This window comes from Sceloporus occidentalis, unplaced genomic scaffold (assembly GCF_023333645.1).
Source record: "Sceloporus occidentalis isolate IW3139 unplaced genomic scaffold, rSceOcc1.0.p SCAF_5, whole genome shotgun sequence".
Lineage (NCBI taxonomy): Eukaryota > Metazoa > Chordata > Lepidosauria > Squamata > Phrynosomatidae > Sceloporus > Sceloporus occidentalis.
In genome coordinates, this window is record NW_028316985.1 from 28,877,700 (window position 1) to 28,901,270 (window position 23,571).

At 42.9% G+C, this 23,571-nt stretch overlaps 1 protein-coding gene across 1 annotated transcript in view; it reads left to right on the forward strand.

Moving 5' to 3' along the window:
- The first annotated feature begins 5,852 nt into the window (after positions 1 to 5,852).
- The window catches only part of RFX4 (regulatory factor X4), a 100,506-nt gene continuing 82,787 nt past the window's right edge, over positions 5,853 to 23,571 (forward strand). Inside the window, exon 1 of the mRNA XM_089528037.1 lies at positions 5,853 to 6,068. Coding sequence (XP_089384163.1) covers positions 6,026 to 6,068 — 43 coding nt within the window. The 5' untranslated portion in view covers positions 5,853 to 6,025. The remainder of the gene's footprint in view (positions 6,069 to 23,571) is intronic.

A 23,571-nucleotide genomic window follows, 5' to 3' on the forward strand; every position in this document is an offset into this window, starting at 1 on the left:
AAAGAAAGAAAGAAAGAAGGAAAGAAAAGGCAGTGGTAGGAGGAAGAATCTAGTGGCATTTTGGATACTAAGGCTACATTGGCACTGCAGAAATAATCTGGTTTGACACCACTTCAGCTTCAATGGCTCAATTCTATGGAATTCTAGGAAGTGTAGTTTGTTGCAGCATCAAAGCAGAGCCACAGAAGTTAAAGTGGTGTCAAACTGGATTATTTCTGCAGTGTGGATGCAGCCTTTGGCTCCAAAGTGCTGCTAGATTCTTCCTCCCACTGCCTTGTCTCTTCCTTCCTTCCTTCCTTCCTTTTCATCTTCCTTTTCTTTTTCCTTTTTCAGTGTATCCTGCAGGAAGGAATTATAGCATCATGCATTTTCCTAACTACATTTCCCAAAATTCTATAGCATTGAGCTGTGGAAGTTAAATTGGTGTCAAATCAGATTATTTCTGCAGTGTGGATGCAGCCCAACTAATGTCTTTTAAAAGATCCCTAGGTAGAATTCACACCATCTAGGGCAAAAGCTGAATGTAGCACTCAATCCAATATTCCTTAAGATAAGACACACCATTAATTTATACTGGGACACCTCAAGGAAGTCTGTGAATTATTATTTAACTGCATTTGGATGCTTAAAAATGGGAGGAAAGGAACAGGGCCAGCACTACCTTTGGGCAAAGTAAGGCAGCTACATTAGCAGCAGATGTTGAAGAGTGGGGGAAGGAGTTATGGTAAACCTATGGTGGGTAACACAGTTGTTGCATGTCTTATGCAGACTTTTCTGTATCATTTTGAACCAACCTACTGGCTCAGGTGTGATGGAAGACACTGTTTACTCTCAAGTGCTGAAGAAAGAGTCATCATTGTAAGGTGGTTTGAGTGTTGCACTAGGACTCCAGGAGTTGTTGTTGTTAACCACTCTTGAGTAGCTCTCAACCCATAGTGGCCCTGTGGATGAGATATCTCCAAGACCCCCTGTCCTCCATTGCTCTGCTTAGTTCCTGTAAATTTGTACCTATGCCCTCCTTAATAGAATCCATCCATCTGGCGTGTGGCCTTGCTCTCTTTCTACTTCCCTCCACCTTGCCTAGCATTAGTGATTTTTCCAATGAGTTGTGCCTTCTCATGATGTGACCAAAGTATGACATCCACAGTTTAGTCATCTTGGCTTCCAGGAGGATTTCTGACTTGATGTGTTCTAGGACACATTTGTTTGTCTTTTTGGCTGTCCACAGTATTCTCAGCACTCTTCTCCATCTCAAAGGCCAGGGTTCAAAACCCTACTCAGTTGTGGAAACTCACTGAGTGACTTTGGGTGGATCACATTCTCTCAGCCCCAGAGGAAAGCAATAGCAAACCCTCTCTGAAGAAACTTACTAAGAAAACCCTGTGATAGGTTCACATTCGGGTCACCATAAGTGAGAAGTGACTTGGAGGCACATAACAACACTGAAGAATGACAACTGCCAATGCGGCTGACGTCTCTGCTTGGAACGGGGAAAGATGCCATGTCATCTTATCTTTGGTCTCAAAACACCAAAATATTTTGGACCAGCCTGAGGTAGGAGCTAGTGTAAAGCTGGGCCTAATCTACAGATTCATGCACATACACACTTCATACTGCATAGTGTTGTGAGTTATCCCACTGATGTCAGTTTTATCTCAGAGATTTTTCATAATATTCAGAGTAAGGATGCAATAAAAGGTTGTGAATGTGCAAATGTGGAAAAGCAGATTTCTCCATGACTGTTCAGGGCAGAATTCATGGCAGGGACAAGCTACAAACTGAATTTGGTTTGGCTGCTCACCTCCATAGGTGGGGGAAAGGTATGGGCTTCTTTATTTGGTCCTGTGCCCTCTCAATGCTTCATTGCCACACTGGTATAAGTCAACTTCAGTCATATTTGAGTACAGGTGGTCTCTAGATCCATCTTTGGCAGTTCCCATTAAAAGTACCAGGTATCTATTAGCAGGAAACACCTTTTCCTGAAAGACCATGGACAGAGTAGGCAGTGCTGACCTGATCTGGCATAAAGTAGTTTCTTGGCAATGGCAAACCCCATCTGAAGAAACTTGCCAAGAAAACCCCATGATAGGCCTTAATGTCATATAACTATTTGAAGGCACATGACAACAACAGTATGGCCATCCTAATTTCTTTATGCTTTCATGCACCATTGTTTCCTATTGAAATTCCAACATATTGAAAGTTAGGAGTGAAGTTGTGATGAGGACTGTAGTTGGGTGTACAATGTAATTTTTGTAGTTAAATGCCTTCAAGTGGTTTCTGACTTATAGCAATCTTAAGGCTTTCGTGGGTTTTCTTGGCAAGATTTGTTCAGAAGGGGGTTTGCCATTCAGTTTTCTTAAGCTGAAAGGTTGTGACTTGCCCAAGGTCACCCAATGAGTTTCCATGGCCAAATGGGGATTTGAACCCTGGTCTCCCAGAGCCCTAGTCTAACACTCAAACCATTAAACCACATTGGTTCTCCATGGTTTAATGTACTCGCATTTCCTGAATCCACTGGAAGTTCCAGTGTCCCCTTCTAATTTCCTTGCAAGTGGGGCTACACTATTGATGAATGTGTGATCTCACTTCTGCTTCTTCCCATCATGGTTCACCAAAAATTGTGTGGCCGTACTTCTCCCTTCTTCTTATTCTTCTTCTCCTCCACCTCCTCCATCTCTCCCCATTATGTTGGTGGGGACTACACTTCCTCAACAACAAAAAGTGAAAGATTTGTAGGCATATCTTTGTTCTGCCCAAATTTTGTCTGGCAATCAGCTCAAATTTTAAAATAAGGATGGACAAATAGATGTTTTGGGACTGGATCTCCTGGCATTCCTCCTGATTAGCTATGGTTGCTGAGAACTGTGTTTGACAACCTCAGAAAGGCCATACCTTTCTCATCAACTGCTTTAGTTGTTCTTTACAACTTCTCAGGTGTGACAATGTTACAGAAACCCTATACTGTACTGTATTGTTCTGTGTAAGATGCCAAAAAAAAATATGACACTGGGAGACTAAAATGCAACATCCCACGCAGAAATAGGCAACTAAAGGACTCCTGAGAGATACCCACCCAACCTTTGTTTGAAGAACTTCTAAGGAGGAGAGTCCATCAATGTGTCTGATATCTCAGGAACTCAGAAAACGTTTATATAAAGCTTTCTATATGTATCAGCTCAGCCTTGAAACCCACTGGATGACCTTGTTGTTGTTGTTGTTTATTTCTATAGCACTGTAAATGTAAACTTTGGAAAAGTCACATGCTCTCAGCCTTGGTGAAAGCAATGGCAAACCTCCTCTGAACAAATCTTGCCAAGACAACCCCTTAGGGTTGTCACAAGTTGGAAACAACTTGAAGGCACAAAACAATCACAACAACAAATGTATTGTGTTCCATTAATCCCTCCATATTAATCCCTGCCCTCCAGTTCTTATCCACTTTCCCTGGCTCTCCAGGTGAGTGTCTCCCTGTGGCTTCTTGAGTCAGGCACAGGTCATAGAAACAGGGTAACCAGATGCCATAACCCTAAAGGAGGAGGAGGCACCACAAAATGTAAGACCTTCAAGAAGAAAAAAGTCAGACATTACCAAATAAAAAAAAAAACAACAAAAAAAACACCACAGTAATATAAATATAACCATGCTTCTTAATCATGCACAAAATGGAGGATGTTCGGAAATTCCTCCCTGGACAGAAGGCAGAAATGTAGGGAATGTCCGGGGAAAGGAGGGCATCTGCTCACCCTGCATTGAAAGAACCTTTGCCACATTGTACCAAAGGAGTGGGCTCTTCCTAGTTCTTTGGGAAGGTTTATCCGTCAGGAAGCCACTTGGAACATGACACATTTATTTTCACCTTGATCTCAACTGTTTTCTGCCTCCTCCCTGTGATATTAGGCTCTGGTGCTGGTGTGTGTGTGTGTGTGTCTGTGTGTTTTAAACTACTTCATCGGAATTTATTATCCAGACATCCTCTCTGAGTCTTTCTTCCAACTTCAGTTTTCCTACTTATCTTTGCCTGGGGGTCTTTGATCTGAAAATTTTCCTTGAGCTCTTATTCCTCTCCCCACCACCATCACACACACACACACACACAGATCCTTTCACGTTTTTCTTTTAAAGTCAACAGTCACTCAAAAACCGAGCAAAGTTTTACGCAAAACCCTCCCCAAAATGTGTTGCAGATTTGCAAGGGAACTTTCCTGGACCCCCTCGGGGTATTTTCATATGTTGTGTTAAAAGAGTTGCAAAGAGGGGGGGGGGGGTAAAAGGGATGGCTTTTTAGCTTGCATTTTGTCTGTCTTGTGGAGGGATGCAGGGAAAGGGAAGGGAACAGAGAGGCTGGGGAGGGAAGGAGAGCAGAGGACTTTTTTTTACACACACACAAAAAAGCACATTGGCTCTGTCCATGGTCAAAGTAATTCAGCCGTAATCCCCCTTTCTCTTCCTCTCCTGGAGCTCTATTCATATTCTAATCACAGCTTTTCCTTCTCTAAACCAGCCACTTTATCAGAGCCTGGCTTTGCTCGGCTCCTTGCTTCCCTTCCTCGCAAGCTCACAACACACTGCCGCCTTCACAAGAAACCCATAACTTTCCACCAGTCCTCTCTCTCTCTCTTTTTCCCCTATGCGCATCTTTCTGCTTCTGCTATGGATTTCCAGAATTTCTCTTGGAAATCCACAGCTCATTTCCTCGGCTCAAATCATTACAGATCCAGGGATACATATATATTTGAAAACACTCATGTTGGCCATACAGCAAATCCAATAACGTCAAAAAATGCGCCAAACAGGGATGCCTTTATTGGAGCCAACCAGAACGCACAATATACATGTTGCAAGCTTTCAAAAGCTTCAAGCATATGGTACATACAACCAGCTTTTGAAAGCTTGCAACATGTATATTGTATGCATAGCTTGCAAGATGTATATTGTACATAGAGCGTGCAACATACATATCGTACGTATAGCAGGTTTCCAATAGCAAGCTTTCAAAAGCTTGCAATCTGTATATTGTATACAGAGCTTGTGACATGTATATTGTACATATGGCAAGCTTTCGGATATTGTACATATAGCTTGCAACATGTATATTGTACTTATAGCAAGCTTTCCAAAGCTCCGCTCCACTCTGGGCCCACAACTAACTCCAGCTCCCAGAATGCCATAGCCTTGAGCCAGAAAAGAGTTAAAGCGGGGCCAAACCGGGTTATTTCTCCAGTGTGGATGCAGCCCATGGTCTTCCTGCCAGGCACCAAACCCCTTCCTAGAGCAGGAGAGTTAATCCCATTCTGCTCCTGGGCTGCAATGAGTCCAAAGCTGGAAGTGGGGCTGGGGGTCTTGTTTGGGGGGCAGGGGGAGGTAGGAACTTTGTCCAAGGCAGGCCTCCCCCTGATGGCCAGGAGTGGGGCTGGGAGATGCAGGAGGAGGAGGAGGAGGAGGAGGGGGGAGAAGTGTTGGCTTTGCCTAGATCTAAGTCCCCCCAGGCCCCCCGCCCGGCTTTGCTGGAGGAGAGCCTTTCTTATTCAAAGCAGTGGCACAATGGGGTTCACATGGAGCCTTGCCACATCCCCATCTGACTAGCAGCCATTCATCAGGCTGGCCGGCCTATCAATGACATTTCTCCCATCAGGGCTCCTATAAAATGACGCTTTTTCCCATGAAACATCCGCAAACATTTTGACGGCTCTGGCGTTGCCCGGCTGGATTTACTGAGGATCTCTCTCTTCTTTTCCCTTTCTTTTCCTCCCCCCTTTCTTTCCCCCTTCTTCTCTCTCTCTTTTCCTTTCTCTCATTCATTCCCTCTCTCCTTCTTTTCTAACCTCTCTAACCTTTCCCTTTCCCTCCACTGCAACCTTTCACACAGACACACACACTTCTTTCCTCCTCCTCCTCCTCCTTCTTCCTGAACCTCTGGACACACACAAAAAAGGGGAGACTCCAAAATCCCCCCTCCCAAAAACAAACACCCCAAACTTCAGGACTTTTGGGGGGCGCCTGCACTGTCCATGGGAGCAGCATTATGCATTGTGGGTTGCTGGAGGAGCCTGACATGGATTCCACAGGTCAGTGCAAGGCGAGGCTGGGAGGGAGAGGGATGGGGCCAGAGAGAGAAGGGGACCCCAAAAAGTGAGGGGCTGGGAGGGGTTCAACCTCCCCTGACATTGCCATGGAGAGGACCATGCTCGGAGACCTCTGCAGAGATGGAGTTTGCTCCCAAAGAAAGGGGCCTGGGGTTATTTGTTTTGGGGGGTTCTCTCTCTTCCTCTCTTTCCAGAATCTAAAATGAGGAAGATCACCCCTAACTTTTTCTTTGAAGGAAAAACTTCTCAGAGGTTCAGAAACGTTCTTCTTCTTTCTTCTGAAAGGGCCTTCTGAAGGGCTGAACTTTGATCTTTGGGATTTTGTTTGGGGTTTGGGGAACTGAAAGGAATGAATTGGGGGGAGACTTTATATTTGCTGAGTGCTTCCAGGCTTTTGTTGGCTGGACCGGGGTGGCTTCCCTAGGAGCCTAGTTTTGGGTTTTGGTCATCCTTGCCTTGAAGGGACCCCCCCCCCCCCAGGGCAGAGTGAAGCCCCCTTTGCGACCACCAAAAGGGGCCAGGAGCCACAGGACTTGGCTGGGACTGCGAGGTCTTTGGCTGCTCGCCTTTTGGGGCTGTTGGTGGCCTGGGAGGGCTTCCTAAACTGCTGACTTGAGCCATTTGTTTTTATGTATGTATTTATTTATTGAAAAAGCCATATGTCGGTTGTTAGGTCTTTCTGCCTAGAGGCCTCCCTGACCCTTTTCCAGACCCTTGTCATCCACTGCCACGGTTAGGATGTCCCGGGATTGATCCTTCTCCTTTGCTGCCCGTCCTGCTTCCAGGGAGAGATCCTAATTTCCTTCCTGAATCCTTCGCCTTTTGAGATGATTCGTCGGTCCCCTATTCCTCTGGGATCCTATTTACCCGAATGGAGTGGCTGGTATCTTGCTAGTTAATCCTAACTATATAGTGATCCCATTGGATCCGTGGTTGAATGGTGAGCCAACACATAGGAAAGCCCATTGATTCAGTGGGTCTACTCGAGTCAGGGCTGGCAATAGGATTTAGGCCTATGGACAGGTTCGCTTTAGGGGTGCCATAAGTTGGAAACGACTTGAAGGCACACAACAACAACAACAACACAGAGGAGACATGTGCCTGTGTGTGCAGATATAGATATATCTGTGTGTGCACATATATATATAGACATATATGTATACACTCTGGCTGTTCTTTACACACTCGCGCACACACGTGTGCCTATCTCTCCACGTGCAAAGACACGTTTGTGTCCTTAGGCACACACACAACACCATAAGGATTACGCTGGCAATTAATACAAGAATCTGACCCTCGGGTTTGGAGCATCTCTTTGCAGCCTCCTGAGAAATGATGGGTTTTGTTCCCTCGAGGATACACTGAGTGTGTGTGTGTTTGTGTGTAGAAGTGTTGTGAGACTTTCACGTATTGATAAGGAGGCTTCAGACTGAGAGAAAACCCCATGATTAGTGTCGCCACAAGTAGAAAATGACTCGGAGGCACAGAGCAACAAACAAGAAGAAGATTAGAAAGTGAAAACTTCCAGCAGCGCAACAGGTGCTCCTTTGCAGAAGGAGCTTTGGCCACTTGGCTTTCTCCTTTTCCCGACCTTCCTTCGGCCTCAGCTTGGAAAAGAGGCAGAGGGGGAATGCACCTTTTGCTCCAAATATTACGCTATTTGCCGTAATCAATGCAATGACACTTTTTGCTCAGCGCCATCCCAGGCTGTCGCTTACTATATGGAGGAATGAACATAACAGGATCCTAATAAGACAATATGCCTGCTTGGATTTTCTCAGTCTCCCCAGGGGAAAAAAGAGCGAGCAAACAACTCTGGAGGAGTCTCACAGAAGCGCAGCGGAGTTTTCGACAACAACTGAAGGATTCAGATTCAGATCCATGCATCTGAGGAAGTCCAAGTTTACCAAAGCTACGAACTTCTTATTTTTCAAGTTATTCTCAGAGGTGCTGCAAGATCCCTTTCCATTGAAATGCGTCTGAGGAAGCAGGCTCTAGATTACCAAAGCTCCAAGTAATTCTTCAAGGTGCTGCAAGATCCCTTTGCATACAAACGCATCTGAGGAAGCAGGCACAAGTCTACCAAAGCTCATACTACCAATTTCTTCTCTTTCGAGTTATTCTTTGCATTTGGAGAAATTAGGCTCAAGCCTAGGAAAGCTCCTGCTTACCAACTTCTCTCATAGGTGCTCCAAGATCCCTTTGCACACTGATTTTCCAGACTAGGTCTTTGATTTCTTCCCCTTTGCATACGGATGGCAGGTCACACTCTCTCAGCTTCAGAGGAAGGCAGTGGCAATTAACCCCCCCTCTGAAGAAACTTGCCAAGAAAATCCAGAGATGGGTTCGCATTGGGGGGGGGGGGGTCGCCAATAAGTAAGAAACGACTTGAAGGCACACAACAACAACAACAACAACAACAACAACAGTCCCAGAGACCAAACACTGAATTCTCTGAAGTGTAGCCGAGGGATGGTACTTTCTCTGTGGCTCTGGCATTGCAAAGTTGAGCCCAAGAAGAAGATTGGAGTTGTGGGGCTTGAGGTGAAGGGATCGGGCCCTCAGCCATTTTTCAGAAGGGAAGCCCAAAGGGGCCTCTCCCAACCCCAAGCCTTTAGGAAAGAGTTTTAGCCTTAAATGGTCTCTCTCTCATTTTAGGAAAGACTTTCAGCCCTAAATGGGGTCTCTCTCTCTCTTTTTAGGAAGGAGCTTTAAAGGGTCTCTTTATCAGTTTAGGAAAGAGTTTTAGCCCTAAATGTGCTCTCTCTCTCTCTCTCTCTCTCTCGGAAAGAGGTTTTATCCTATATGGGGTCTCTCTCTCTTTAGGGAAGTTTTAGCCCTAAATGGGGTCCCTCTCTCTTTTTAGGAAAGAATTTTAGCCCTAAATGTGGTCTCTTTATCTCTTTCGGAAAGAATCTTAGCCCTAAATAGGGACTCTCTCTCACTCTCTCTCTCTCTTTAGGAAAGAGTTTTATTCCCAAAAAGTCTTTCTGTAGCTCTCTTTTTAGGAAAAAGTGGTCTCTCTCACTCTTTGGGAGAGAGTTTTAGTCCTAAATAGAGTCTCTTTAGGAAAGAGTTTTAGCTCTAAATGGGGTCTCTCTCCCTCTCCCTCCCTCTCTCTCTCTCTCTCTCTCTCTCTCTCTCTCTCTCTCGCTCTCTTTAGTGAAGTTTTAGCCCCAAATGGGGTCTCTCTCTTTTTAGGGAAGAGCTTTAGCCCTAAATGGAGTCTCTCCCTGTCTCTTTAGGAAAGAGTTTAGGTTTAGTCCCATATGGTCTCTCTCTCTCTTTAGGGAAGTTTTAGCCCTAAATGGGACCCCGCTCTCTCTAGGAAAGAGTTTTGGCCCTAAATGGGGTCTCTGTCTCCCTCTTTCCCAGCCAACTTGGGGCAAAAATAGGAGCTTTAAGGGGGGAAATTGTGGAGACTGCGAGGAGACAAGCTTTTCCTGAAGAGCGAAAGTTTCAAAAGGCCCATAAAAACGCCGTCTGGGTTTATGAGGGACCCAGGATTTCGACTCCTATCTGCCCGAAAAGAGAATGAAACAAATAAAGTCAAGAAAAAGTGTAGGAAAGGCAAACCAGTGGAGGAGCTGAAAAGGGGAGAAATGGGTGCCTTCCCTCTCCCTATGGGAGAAAGCCAGCCAGGAAAGAAAGAAAGAAAGAAAGAAAGAAAGAAAGAAAGAAAGAAAAGGCAGCCCTACTGCGCATTCAGGGTGACCAGGAGTCTTCCTTTTCCAGGACATGTCCTCCATTCAACCCTTCAATCCAGGAGGAATTTCCACATGTCCTCCGTTTTGAACATGGTTATGATGCATGGATTCACATTTATACCAGTGTTTTTATCCTTTTTTTGTAATGTCCTCCATTTTAAGCATGGCCAAGAAGCACGGTTTTTCATTTTATTGGGATGTTTTTAGCTTTTATTTTATAACTTCCTCCATTTTGGGCATGGCCAAGAAGCATGGCTTTCCATTTCAGTCCAGGAGGAATTTCCAAATGTCTTCCATTCTGAGCATGGCTAGGAAGCATGGTTTTTACATGTACAGGAGTGCTTTTAGCTTTTGTTTTGTTACTGCCTCCATTTTGTGCATGGCTAAGAAACATGGCTTTCCTAAGGGAAAAACTGAAGAAAACCTTGGGGTCGCTGGAAGGGTCTTGAAGGCCCCGTTTGGATAAGCCACCCTGAAGGAAGAATTGAGGAGAATTTTCCTGTTTTCTTCAACTATCAACTTTTTCACAGGCCTCAGCTCCCAATGCATTTCCACCAAAGAACAGCTGGTGTTTCATTCTCCAAATCTTTGACCGGATCTTTGATAAACCTTAGCGGCCCAACAGCAGGACATGGGTGGCTTTCCCTGGAAAAAGCCAGTTTGTTCTTACTTTCTGAGCTATTAGGCCGAACCTGAGGAAAAACCAACTTTTTTCGTCTGTGTGTGTCTCTAGCAAACATATGACAATAAAACATCAGCTAAAAACAATATAAAAATTACCAAACATAATAAAACCACAGTGCCTAATGTAATGGTTTGGACACTGGACCAGGGTTCGAATCCCTTGCTCCACCATGTAAACCCACTGGGTGACCCCAAGCAAGTCGCACTCTCTCAGCCTCATTGGATGGCAATGGCAAGCCCCCTCTGATGAAACTTGCCAAGAAAACTCCATGATAAGTTTGGCTTTAAAGGTCGGCATAGGTCAGAAATGACTTGAAGGCAAGCAACAACAGCCACAAAGGCAAACCTATCATACTTTGTTTTATTATTATTTTTATTTATTTGATTCTCCCAGAATAGCAGCTCACAAATAATACTCCCTCACAATTTTTATTTGTGAGCCACCTTGGGTCCCTTTTTGGGAGAAAGGCGGCATAGAAGTCAAATCAAATCAATCAGTCAATAATGTTGGCAAGTTTCTTCAGAGAGGGTTTGTTGGTTTGTTTGCCACTGCCATCCTCTGAGGCTGAGAGAGTGTCATCCTCTGGAGCTGAGAGAGTGTGGCTGGCCCAAGGTCATCCACTGCTCAAGCCAGGATTCAAACCCCAGTCTCCAGAGTCATAATCCAACGCCGGAGCCCCTGCACCATGCTGGACCTCCTGGAAACTAAGCTACTATGTGGTTGTTTTTCCTCAACAAAATATTCAGAGGTGGTTTGCCGCCTTCTGTGGCTGAGAGAGTGAGACTTACCTAAAGTAACACAGAGAACTGGAACCCATCTCTCTCCCAGAGCCAAATGCATCTCCACTGTAGTAATGAGACCATTTGACACCAGTTTTAAGTGCTGTGGCTCCATGGAATCCTAGGATTTGTAGTTTCACAAAGTATTTAGCCTTCTGTGCCAAAGAGCACTAGTGCCTCATCACACTACAAATCCCAGGATTCTGTAGGATGGGATGGCGGCAGTTAAAGTGGTGTCAAACTAGATGAACTAGTTTGAACCCCTAATCTAACAACACAGAGACCACTGCACACGATGTTGGCACTTTCTTGTTATTGTTGTTGTGTACCTTCAAGTCATTTTTGACTTATAGTGACCCTAAAGGTGAATTTATCATGGGGTTTTCTTGGCAGGTTACTTCAGAGAGGCTTTGCCAGAAGTAGATAATGTTTAAGAAACAAGTCACATAAGAAAGGCAAGGGATCAAAACACACTGCAGAAACAATCCAGTTTGAGACTGCCCTGGCTGAGTGCTAGGGAATCCTGGGAATTGTAGTTTATTGTGGCACCAGAGCTCTCTGACAGAGAAGGATAAATGTCTCGCAAAACTACAGTTCCCAAAATACCTTAGCCTTGAGCCAGGGCAGTTAAAGCAGACTCAAACTAGTTTATTTCTGCAGTGCGGATGCAGCCAACAAAACATGAATTTATATGAGGGGTTTTTTTAGCTTTTATTTGGCCATGTCCCCCATTTTTTGATCGAATGTCCTCCATTTTGCAGTGCCTTGTCCTCCTTTGCAGTGAGGACATCTGGTCACCCTGTGCTTTGTCAGTCAGGGAACATGCATGGCACCATCTTTCTCTTTGGCAGCCGCCTGAGGCCTTTTTCCCCAGCCAAGGATGAGGGAAGAGTGGCAAGCTCAAGGGTGACCCCCAAATCTGCCTCTCCATCCCAAAGTCCCAGCAGAGGAAGGGACAAAATGAAGGCAATGCACCCAAAATAAAAGTTATTCCCTTCCCCATTAAATCTTCCTTCAATGTCCAACTTTTCCAAGCATTGCAAATACTGAAAATCATTAATGCCTAGTATTCTTAAATAGAGCATCAGCATGGTTTGAGTATTGGACTTAGTCTCTGGAGACCAGAGTTCGAGTCCCTGCTTGGCCATTTAAAAACCCACCAAGTCACACTGTCTCAGCCTCAGGGGATGGCAATGGCAACCACCCTCTGAAGAAACTTGCCAAGAAAATAATAGGGTCATAATAGGGTCGCCTTAGTTGGAAAGGACTTGAACGCACACAATAAACAGTGGTCCAAAACACACTGCAGAAATAATCCAAAGGTTTGAGAACACGTTAACTGCCCTGGTTCAATGCTAGGTAATTCTGGGAACTGTAGTTTGGTGAGACATTTGGCCTTCTCAGGTCCAAAAGACATTGCAGAGATAATCTAGTTTGACACCACTTTTTACTGCAACTGGCTCAGTGCTAGGAGATCCTGGGGATTGTAGTTTTGTGAGACATTTAGCCTTCACCGTCAGAGAGCTCTGATGCCACAATCAACTACAATTCCCAGGATTCTCTAGCACTGAGCCAGGGCAGTTCAAGCAGTCTCCAACTGGATTATTTCTGCAGTGTGTTTGGGACCAACAGTTCTTAAATTTGCTTGTTTTCCCTTGGCTGTTCCTTGCCTTTGAGTGCCTGGACTCTAAATACTCAACTGAAGCCGTCTTTAATTTAATTTTATGGCAAGCCTAGAGATATTATGGCAAGGCTAGGGATATTATTGCAAAGCTAGAGATACTGTATAGGGAATAAAGAATAATTTCATTGGGGGGGGCAGCTCCCTTCATTCCTGTCCCCTTCCAAGAGCAGAGTCCCAAAATCTCCAAAAGGCCTGTCCTTCTTCTCTGATCGATGGCAGAGGGATTGATTAAGACAATATTAATTGGGAGGCACTTTCGCCTGGCTCAACAGATGGCAAGGAAAGTGAAGCTTTTGGCATCCCCTCATTCAGGGACTTTCACCTCCTTTTCAAGAAGCTTAATCCAATTAGTCCTTCTTGGGGGCTTCAGTTGTTATGTAAAGAATCCCCCCCTCTTTTTTAAAACACACATACACACAACACACAACACACACTTGGGGAGAAATATAGCTTCATTGGAAGGGAACCCGGCGGTGGATTGTGTACGCAATTTAGTTTTCAGCTTTCTTTGCCCTTCAGATATTTACCAAAATCCCTCCTTTAAAAGAAAAATAAATAAATAAATCACTTAATGAAGGATCTAGACGAAATCTAAAAAGATGATCTGTTTTAATAGAGCAACAGCTGGATCCTATTTTAATTGTCACTTTTGTGAGTTTTTAAAAAATTGATTTGTGCTTTGAGACTGTAAGCCGCTTCAAGTCCCAGGTTTTTTTTGGGGGGGGGGAAGCGGGATACAAATTAATAATAGTAATAATAATAATAATAAACTGTCTCCCATTTATATCAACTTTTGCCTAAAGTTGTCAGAAGCGATGATTTTAGATGAAATGCGGTCGCATGTGTTATTAAAATATATATTTAAAACTAATCTCTAGGTACCTGTTTTGTTTTGTTTTGTTGTGTTTTAAATAAAAGCTATTTTTAAATTCTCCAAACTTTTCCCCTCTCTTTAAATGTGTGGGAAAGAACTCGGAGAGTTTAAAAATAGCTTTTATTTAAAAAAAACCAGATACTTAGATTTAGATAGATAGATAGATAGATAGATAAGGAAGGTGCTTGGAGAGTTTAAACATAGCTTCTTCTTTTTAACAATAATTCTTCAATTTGCTCTCTCTCTCTCTCTCTCTCTCTCTCTATATATATATATATATATATATATATATAATTAAAAAGAAGAAGCTATGTTTAAACTCTCCAAGCCATTTCCTTCTTTATATATTATATATTTAAAGGTATATATAAATCTAGGTGTGTGTGTGTGTGTGTGTGTGTGTGTGTGTGTGTGTGTGTGTGTATCTATTATCTATCTATCTATATCCACCATGAAGTGGAGAGGCGATCAAATGGATTCCAAATAAAACTTTTGCGGGAATCTGTGTAGAAACCTCCCGAGGTGCAACAGGTGGGTCTTTAAGGAGAAAAACATCTCTTCCCGATCCGGGATCCTTTTAAAAGTGTGATTTCTATCTCGATTTTAACGTGGACTTTGCGCTTGCCTCACCTGGGGTTGCATGTCTCTAAAGTGTTGGGTTTTTGTCACAAAGGGAGAAAGAAGGCGCCTCGATCCTCATCTTTCCTGGGCTGCAGGTCCCTAAATCAACTCTCTTCCAAAGAGCTGGATGGAGAGGGAAAGGGAAGGAGGAGGCTGGTTTTCTGGGGAGCAGCAGGGAGCTGGGAGCCCAGGGCTGATGGAAATGGGGGGACTGGGACAGGGAAGCCAGCTGGTCCTGACCCTACAAAGCTCCCGAAACTCATCCTCCAGGATCCAGAAAAGTGTGCCTTCAAGTCATTTCTGACTTATGACAATGCTGTCACAGGGTTTCTTGACAGGGTTTGTTCAGAAGGGGTTTGCCTTTGCCTTCCTCTGAGGCTGAGAGTGTGTGACACTGCAGAAATAATCCAGTTTGAGGCTGTTTTAACTGCCCAGGCTCAGTGCTAGGGAATCCTGGGACCTGCTGTTTATTGTGGCACCAGAGCTCTCTGACAGAGAAGGCTAAGGGCCAAAACACACTGCAGAAATAACCCCGTTTGAGACCGCTTTAACTGCCTTAGCTCGGTGCTAGTAGTTTTTGTGGCACCTGAGAGCTCTCCGACAGGGAAAGCTCAATGCCTCACAAAATTACAGTTCCCAGAATTCCCTAGCATTGCACCAGGGCAGTTAAAGCGGTCTCAAACTGGATCATTTCTGCAGTGTGCTTTGGATGCCAGTGGGTTTCCATGGCTGAGCAAGGATTCAAATCCTAGCCTCCCAGAGAGCATCCGCACTGCAGATATAATCTGATTTGATACCATTTCAACTGATATGGCTCAGTGCCACAACAAACTACCATTCCCAGAATTGCACAGCATTGAGCCATGGCAGTTAAAGTGGATTATTTCTGCAGTTATACTCCTGGTCAGAACAACATCATGCATCCTTTTTCAAGCCCAATAACATCCAAACAATGATACTTTTATTGGGCCAAACAAAATGCAGAATTACACGTTGCGAGCTTTCAAAGTCACACTGGCTTCTTCATCAGGCAAACAGGAGGGGAAAAAATTGAAGATGTTAGTCATAGGCCTGCATTTTCTGCCTTTTTTCAAGTGTTAACCCTTGGTTTCTTTGTAACACGAACTGGCTGTGATTAGGATAAAGTTGTGGTTGGCAATTTAGTTCTTTATAAAGTGGAACAAAATTGCCCTCCTCCTGCTCCTTTCCCTTGTCCTTGTCTAAGCAGACACCAGCACCCCTCCTTGCTAAGCAAGACAGAAGGTTTGCAGAGCACCAGCCAGTTAGTTGGTGATTATTCATTTATTGGCTTTCTAACTGGGGCTAAAAGGAAAGCGTTGCATGCCATTCAAAAAGGCACCCTCCTGATTCTCTTTGTTTTAATGGGGGAAAGAGACTTTATGTGTGGAGGGAGGAATTGTTTATAATCCTACTGAGAAAACTGTTCTCCCCACCCTTCTCAAAGAAGGAGGCCTGAACTGGTCAACCAGGCAGGAGTGGAGAAGCAGTCATCATTTCTTGTGCTCTACAGTTTACCCATCTCCATCCAAAACCCAAAATGTATCCAAAACATATTCCCAGGCCCTCAAAATTAACCCCAAACATATTCCCAAACCTTCAAAATGTATCCAAAACTTATTTCCTGACCCTCAAATTTTACCCCAGACCTATTTTGAAACTCTCAAAGTTGAATCACACTCCATGCTCCAAAGTTGCATCATATCATATCACCTTTACATGTGGATATGTTTCTTAGTTCATTGCCATGATAACCCTCAAGGAAGAGAGAGATGCATCTCTAGCATCCATTGCTGATGGTTGCTTTCAAGTCCTTTCTGATCTATGGCAATCCCCCTACCCCCCTTCAAAAAAACAAAAAACCTATCCATTTTTTTTTTTGGCAAGATTTGTTCAGAGGGGTTTGCTAGAGCCTTCCTCTGAGGCTGAAAGAGTGCAGCTTGCCCAAGGTTACCCCAGTGGGTTTCTATGACCAAGCAGGGATTTGAACCCTGGTCTCCAGAGTCCTAGTCCAACATCCGAACCACTGCATCACTCTGGCTCTCATCTCACACTCTGCAGAAATTGTTTTACAATGTCTGCAGTTAAAGGGGGCGGTGGATGCCCTACAGACAGGAGGTCAAACGTCCCAAAAAGGTGGGCATTGGTGATTTTAAGAGTCTCTGAATTGTTTTACAACACAGGAACATGCCCTGTAGTCCTGAGATGCGCAGAAGGTACATCTGGATGTGCTTGATAGATCCCTTGGGAAGGGATTTCCAGTAGATCATCAAGAAGTTCTAGTTTCACAATTGCTTAATCATAGCAGCAAAACAAATAAAAAGAAAAGACACCCCTCCCATCCTAAATTATAGTGCTAAAGTAAAGGAAGTTTGTGGGACCCAGATGTGGAAGAACTGTGAGCGACATTTAGTTCTGGCATTTGAAAACAAATTCCTGAGCTCAGAATTCTTTATGAGTAATTCAGAGTTGTGTATATTTTGTACCTGAGTAGTGTTATGTTATAGAATAAAATACATCTTGCAAGCCTGCTGTTTGCTCATCCCTGGTGTCTTCACCAGCTGCAGTGCCATGCTTCATGTATACAAAGTGCTCTGGAAATTTTACTTTTGGACTCCATGTCCCATAATCCCTTGACCCATGCTAGTGAGGATGGGTGAAGTTCTGAGAATTTAGGAATTCCACAAAAGTAACTTTTCCAAAATCTGGGTATGCAGCATTGTGGTCACAAGAGCATCTGTGTTTGAATAGCTCAGAAACAAGAAAACCAAAGCACCATTCCATGTCCTTATCTCAATGCTGCCTAAGCAGGATGGCTTTTTCTGTCTTTTAAAGAGAGAGTGCATCTTTTGCAGCTCAGTCCTTATGAAGGTACCCAAACATAATCCACATCCAAACAAAATGTTTTGAAAAGTTCATACTTTCTCTGTTGTCAGCAAGATCTCCATCACCCTGCATCCTTTGGGCTATTAGATGAAAAGTGAAAAGTAAATTTAGCAGTTCTGAATTTATGTCTATAAACTGTTCCATTTAGAGAGCTGAAACAGTTTTGCTTTCTATTTTTCAATTGTGAGGAATGGGTACTGGGCATTTTCATATGTATTTCTTCTGTTGCAGAATGTAATAATTTAAGAACCATGGTGAGGGGCAACTTTTCATTCAGGAAGGTTTAGCTAGGCATCGATGAAAAATTTCATGAGTGTTGGCCATTACTTCCAGAGCTTGGAAATATTACTTTGGGGGGCTTTTACAATATGGACAAAGTGCTAACTGGAAGATCCTGACATTTGTAGACTCCCAAAAGTAACCTTTGCAAGCTCTGACTTTTGCTACATCACCAATAGCCCCAGGTTCTATTTTGTTTTATCAATCTGTCATGTGATTACAGTTTTAGTTCTTCTTTAGTGAAGAATGGATAAATGACAAGATAATATTTGTGTGTATTTGTTTTTGAAAGAAGGATACTGTTTGCTTTCACCAGTCTGGATGAGAATGGGGTCAACACCTGTTGTATGCGCTGTCTCAAATTGGTTTCAGTGTTTGCCATTCATTCTGCTGTCCACAGTGGCGCCAGTAGGACTCTGCTACTATGTGCGTTCGGGAACACAGTGGGATAGAAATATTCATTTATGAGTTTAGGTTTATGGAAATGAGGTTCTGGGGAGTGTGTGGGCTGAGGCACCATGATATTCTTTGCCTTCTTCCACCCGCCTGGCTACTTCTTTCAATTTTATTTGTAACAATTAAGATTTGCACATTACACAGATTTAGCTACTGGTGTACCAAAGTGAAGGGGAACTAAAAGCAAAACCCATATAACTGAGATAAATTTTTGGCTCTCCAATCATGAGTAATCCCTGTCACTTTCATAGTGTGCAATGGAGCCAATGGGAATTTTGTCTTCAAGGTTGAACCAAGGTTGACTACCTCAGCCAGTTTATTTTGCGTGTCATAAGGGCAGCAACAAGCTAATGCTTTAATTCATTGTGATGGTGTTTGGTGTTCTGTGACTGTGTGTGTTAATAGGCTTCTGGTGCCAAATAATTCAGCATATTAAGTACTATATGCCTTGACCTGGGTAAGGGAAGGCTGCTTCACTGCTTGCCTCAGGCAGCAAAATGTCTTGGGTCAGCTATGTTCATCTCAGTGAGGGTGGAAACAGACTGAACAGAAGATTTAATTCTATTGCATCTGCTCCCTTTTGTACAGCTCCGCTTGAAGTGGTTGAAGTTATTTGTTTGTTTAAAATCTTTATAAATTGTTTTTCTACCCATCATAAATGGATCTTATTCTGATGTACAATTTAAAATGATTTAACAAGACAACAAAAAAGAACAAATTGAGGCAAAAAAGGTTTTTTTTAAAAAAAAAAGTAATTATGCAGAATAAGGTGGCATGTTAAGGTGACAGAATTAAGAGCTGTACTATTTAGACTGTTGCTGGTATGTGTGTTTGTAGGTATGCATACATGTGTGTCATTGAGGACCGTGTTTTGAATGCTCTCTCAGATCAGATTAAAAATATTAGCTTTGTTTATGTAATAAACTAAATCATTGGTGGAAAAGATCTTAGCATATGCCTCTCATTGTTTTAGTATCCAAAGCACCTTTTGAATGTTCCAGAGCATTCAAAAATATGACACTACACACATATCTTTGCAGCATGAAATGGCGCCACTCAGAATTCTAACAAATTATTCTGTAACAGAACAACACCAGAATTCATGTGGCCTTTGATTTGGAAGCTACTGTGTTGTTTGTTTATTTTTAATGTATACTCCATCTTTCAACCAAATAAAAATAATACTGCACTCAAGGAAGCTGCCAATAATAAATTACACTGAAAACAAAAATTGATTAAAATATAACCTAAAATTGGTTAAGTTTAACATACCATTAAAAACATAACAAGAGACGGCCAGTGTCCAGTGACTTAGATAATGTTTGTGTATTGCCATACACCAGACCAACCTAGGTGTCAAATAAAATAATGTCTTTGAATGCTACTGGAAGGACAACAGAGATAAAGGGAGTCCCAGATGCTGGGAGTCCCAGATGCTGGGATCAACTTCAGAGAATGCCCTCTATAGCAGGTGGAAGATATGAAGTCAAAGGGTTTCATGGCTAGCATCCATAGCTTTTTGTGGGGTTTTTTGGGCCATGTGGCCATGTTCTAGAAGGGTTTTTTCCTGACATTTTTTCCTGATCTGAGGTGGGAGATACTTTGCACCCTACCAACAAGCAGCAACAGCATTTGCAAAATGGGCTTGAATTTAATTCCTCATACTTTATTGCATACAGCACACTGTGGAAATGTGCATCTCTGTCCAAAGCATAAGTAAGTAAGTTCCATGTTCTCTGTCATTGTTGGTTGGTCATATATGAAATGACCCTCAATAGGGAAATTGTTCTTGGCAATGAATTTGTTGTTAAAACAAAACAGATCAGAAGCCTGGGGCTTAGTTTATATTAAGCCCTGCTGGAGAGCCAGGTCACACAAACATTTTAGTTGCATCACATAGTAGTGATGAAGCGGGATCATTCACATTCCCATGATTAGTTTAGCATGCTAAAATACTAACATTCACTAGGTTCATGTTATCCCCCTAATGACCCAGTAATCTGAATGATTCATCACCAAACATCACTTATCTCTACACTATGAAACTCTGTAATTCTGTTGAATTCCAAAACAGTCTATCTGCCAGGCACAAAACACCAGCACAGCCAGTGACATCACTAGGGTTGGTCTCATGGTGTTAAATCATAGTGTCTCATTGACAACCCATTGATCTCCTCCCAAACCACACCATCTAGAATCCTTAGTAATGATTTTTTGTACTAATGTTACTCATAAATCATAATTCCCATGTATCACTGAACGTAATGGTAATAGCAGTGACATAAACAACCAGCAAAATTAAAACTATATCTTTAAATTACAATATCACATGCACAACCTAAATGTATTTACATGTATATAGTTGCATGTGGTTTAAGTGAACATTTGGTAAGCTGTGATGTTTTAAAGAAAATTTAAAAATAATAATTAAAATTTTTGATGTTCTTTCTCCTCCCACTGAGCCACACCTTAAAGGGACACAGGCAAACGTCACAGCCCATTTCTGCCAAAAGACAAAAGTTTGGTGAATAGTGGTGTCACCCTCCCTTATGGTGTCGCCTGGTGTAATCTGAACCCCCTGCACCCCTTTAGTGATGCCCCTGAGTACAGCTATCCAGCATGTATTGGACTAAAATAATGAGTCAGTTTACATAACTATGTTTGCTACATGTTCAGTGTGTACTGACATTTTTGAAGGAAAAGGAGCTGAAAGGACTGTTTGAATGGAGACCTACCATATACTAAGTGGCCCATGTTCCAGTTCTAATGGACCAGAAAATGGCAGCAGCATCCCCCAAAATTGAGAAAAACAGTACCTAAAGCTAGCCAAGTTATAACTGACATCCAAGGCAGAAAATCCTCCAAGTGCCTCTTCTGTTCCTTGACAGTGAAACAACAACAACAACAAATTATCACCAACAGTTTGCTGACCTTTCATAGCACCCAAAATCAGCTGCCTGGGGAAGATCTCATAAACAGGACAATCCTGCTAATCCAGGACGACAAAGTCATAACATAAAAGCCTACGTAAAAGCTCAGTTATATGAATGCTATAAAACAATTGTGTAAATCAGTTTTAGACTGCATCTGCACTTCAGAAATAATCCAATTTGATAACACTTTAACTGCAATGGCTTAGTGCTATGGAATTCTGGGAATTGTGAGATATTTAGTCCTCTAGTGCCACAACAAACTACAATTTCCTGAATTCGACAGTACTGCGCCATGGCAGTTAAAGCTGTGTCAGACTGAATTATTTCTGCAGCGCAGATGCAGCCTTAGTTTCCTTGACACAGAGGATGAATGTTTCACATTAAGAGTGGCCTCTCATGTTATCACCGATTCAAAAAACTCTGCTAGGCTGTGTGATGGTGGGTGAGTTCGATATACGTTGAATTCTTCCTTCAGATGAGAGATTGGAGAATTCACTTTTTTGGATGACAGCTCCCACAGCCTCCTAGCCAGCATAATCTAATAGAGTAAAATTTCCAAGATCTCCTCTAGATCTAGGAGGCTTTCTGAATATTCACATGATAGAGGAGATGGGCCAGTGAGGCAAACCTTCTCCTCTGAGGGCTCATTCCCACTGACATTTAAACCGGGTTGCGATTTGCCTTCTCTCCATGTTGGTAAATCGATTCCGAAAGGTCCATCGTTCCCACTATGAAAGTGGATCTTTTCATTAGCCCCTTGTAATCGCTTCTTTTTTGGCATTCACACTTACATTCCCACTAGTCAGTGATGTAAGTGGCAGCCTGGGCAGCTCATCTTGGGAACTATATATATATATGTATGTAAATATATATTAAAGTAAATTGATAGAGGATTCAAATCATTGTTTTTGCAACTACTTGCCTCACTATGAGCTGCTGTTGGATCGCCTGGGTAATTGCAAATAGTTGCAAATCCAGCGAATCAAATCTTCTACCATTTTTTAAAAATTGACAGAAGTTTTGAATCATTGGTTTTGCAACTACTTGCCTCACTGATTGCAAGTAGTTGCAAAATCAATGAATTGAATCTTCTATCAATTTTTTTTTAATCATGAGCCCATAGGTCACACCACAAGCACAAAGGCAGCGCTGGGAGGGGGTAGTGAATCTACCAAAAACTGAGGAGGGAGGGTAAACACCCCTCTGCCATTAGTCCCTCCCCTCCAGAATAATGCGATTCAGATCCGTCATTCCCACTTGTTGAACATGCTTCAGAATCGATTCTTTTCAAAAGAACCACCAAAGATCTAGTGTCAGGAAAGAGCGGGGTTTTTTGCATTTGCCTTGCTTCATCACGATTGAAACCGATCACAGTAGGATTGGAACTGGTTTCAAATGGAAACAATGGTCATATAACCCGATCAGCAATTTGCTTTAAATCATAGTGGGAACATGGCCTTAGTTGGCTGCATATCTGGTAGTCAGAGTTCTCACTGCATTGGCATTTTCCCTCACAGACAGAGAAAAGTTTCAAGGAAGAAGAGTAAGTACTAGCAGGTTTCCATAGCCACAGCCTTGCTCCTACTAGTGGCATCTCCATGGTGACTGCAGGGAGTTGATTTTGGGGTGGGGTGGGGGATACAGAGGGGAAACAGCTGCTTGTAATTCTGGGAGGGAAGAAAGCAAAAATATTATGAGTTTGCAATTGTGAATTTGAAATAAGGGGCACCAGGAGAGTGTCTGTGAGCCCACAACAACAACAAAAAAAGGGAGAGGGGAAGGCAAGAGTAGAAGAAGCAAAGATCCAATGGAGTATGTGTTGTCCTTCCTTCTCAGACAATACAGAAACCCCAGTCACTCTCTGTGAAATAAAACCTTCTAGAAGAGAAAAGAGAAGAAATCCCACTGAACAGCTCTTAACAAATCATTCTTAAGCACTCATTAACAATCCTGTCCAAACACACATGGGAAGGGCCCCAGCATCAGTCCTCTGGCCACCTCAGAAAGCAATATTCCCTCAGGCCAAATTATTATTACCATAGTATGCCTCTTTTCTTTTCATTCATTCCCATGGCTCTGTTTTCTTTAATGTCTCAAAGTTCCTTTCATTGAAGTATACTGATTTCTCTGAAGTGATTCAGGGGGACTTTCCATTCATGAGATAAAACAGAAAGAACTTGGTAAAAGAAAGGGAAAATAAAGAGTCAGGTACACAATTCAGCGAGTCAGTTGTGTTTACTCCTGAAGAGACATGTGAGATTGTGCTGCTAGTTGCATGTAAAACTAGCCATGCCCCATGCTAGCACAAGACATTTTGCAGTACGAGGAAAAGGATATGATGGTGCATACCCCTAACTCCATTTGCAAAAGCCAACTGAATCTTACTTCAGTGCTAGTGGTAGGTCAGAGTCCTCCACAATCCCTGTGAGACATAAACTATTTTATGGGGTTATGGGCAACAAAACATCTTCTCCTTGTAGATCTCTTCACTGCCTACTAGTTTGGGCTGGACTCATTACAAACTTTTAGTCCTGCTTTTTAAGACCCTGCACTTTAACCTCCT